Source organism: Trypanosoma theileri (genome assembly GCF_002087225.1).
Source record: "Trypanosoma theileri isolate Edinburgh chromosome Unknown TM35_Tth_33_V1, whole genome shotgun sequence".
In the NCBI taxonomy this organism is placed as follows: Eukaryota; Euglenozoa; class Kinetoplastea; order Trypanosomatida; family Trypanosomatidae; genus Trypanosoma; species Trypanosoma theileri.
In genome coordinates, this window is record NW_021639875.1 from 343991 (window position 1) to 345444 (window position 1454).

Here is a 1454-nt window from a genome sequence, read left to right on the forward strand (position 1 = left end):
GAAATCGAAGAGAAGATTCACAATTGTAAACCCTCTGTCTCTAGAGACAGATTAGTAGCTCGCAGAAGGGATATGCCAAGACAAGCATCCCATAAATGATGGGAAACCCTCTGTAATAACATGGCCGTGGCAGACGGCTGCTGTTGGAACATTCTGAAGAGGATCTACGACCCACGCCCCCTCAGGACACCGGCGATAAAGATTAATAACACACTACTCACAGAAAATCAGAAATCCAAGCACTTTATCTGTTTATATTCACAAAGAGCTAAACAGCACCCACATTCCTACCCTCCACCACCCATTCCCATCACCAATACAGAATTCATACCCATTACAGCAGCAGAATAGGAACGGGCACAGCGTCTCCTTCCTAAAGGGACGGCCGCATGTCCAGACGGTATCTACGGCGAGGCACTCCAACACTTGGGACCCCGTGCCAAAGCGGAGACCCTTGCCCTCTTCAACGAGAGCCTTCGTACGGGCGTTGGTCCAGTCTCTTGGAAAGTAGGCATTATTGTACCACTTCTTAAACCAGGAAAGAAGGCCACCGACTTGGATTCATTCAGACCAGTTACCCTCACTAGTTGTCTGTCCAAATTAATGGAACGGATCATTGCAGCACGAATTAGAGATGTCATTGAAACCAAGCTGACCCCGCAATAATCTGGATTTAGATCTGGTCACCCTACATTAGATCAACTATTACACCTCCGCGCAGCCCTCACAAGACCCACCCCTGATTCGCGTACAGGTGCAGTATTCGTCGACTACGCCAAGGCTTTCGATACTGTAGACCATGATCGCATAGTTAGTGCGATGCGAGAGATGGATATCCCACCGCACATCATTCGATGGTCTGCATCTTTCCTGAAAGGACTCCAAGCCAAAGTGCGCGTAAACAGTAAATCCTCTCCTTTAATGCTTTTCCACCGTGGCGTGCCACAAGGAACAGTCCTCGGCCCACTTATGTTCATTATCGTCATGAACACCCTAAGCAAACGATTATCCCAAGTTCCCTTATTGTTCCATGGTTTTTTCGCCGATGATCTCACGCTAGCAGTACGACACGTCAACCGAGACATCATCAACAGTACACTGCAACAAGGACTAAACGTGGTGGATGAATGGTCCAAGAACTATTTTATGGACATTAATGTGGACAAAACGAAATACACACTTTTTGGTACCACCAACCCGCATCCCCTTTCACTGAAACTACGCGGTATCCCCGTAGGCCCGGAGAAGGCACCTAAACTCTTGGGCATCACATTCCAAAACTACCGAGGCATGTCTACCCATGTGGTTCAAACGAGACAACACATGAATTTTAGATTACTACAACTTGCAGCAATCTCCTCCACCACATGGGGACCGAAGCGTGACGTCCTCCGAGCCTTCTACCTGACGCTAGTTCAAGCCCAGACGCTCTACGGCTTTGAGATCTGGTATTG

General features: G+C 48.2%; 1 protein-coding gene across 1 annotated transcript; it reads left to right on the top strand.

The window, feature by feature from the left end:
• Positions 1 to 819: 819 nt before the first annotated feature.
• TM35_000332350 (Tbingi protein) lies at positions 820 to 1452 on the top strand (the record flags this gene model as incomplete). The annotated part of the gene is made up of 1 exon (XM_029028991.1): positions 820 to 1452. A coding segment is annotated over one exon (633 nt), but the record flags the coding sequence as incomplete, so codon positions are not given.
• Between the last annotated feature and the right edge of the window lie 2 nt (positions 1453 to 1454).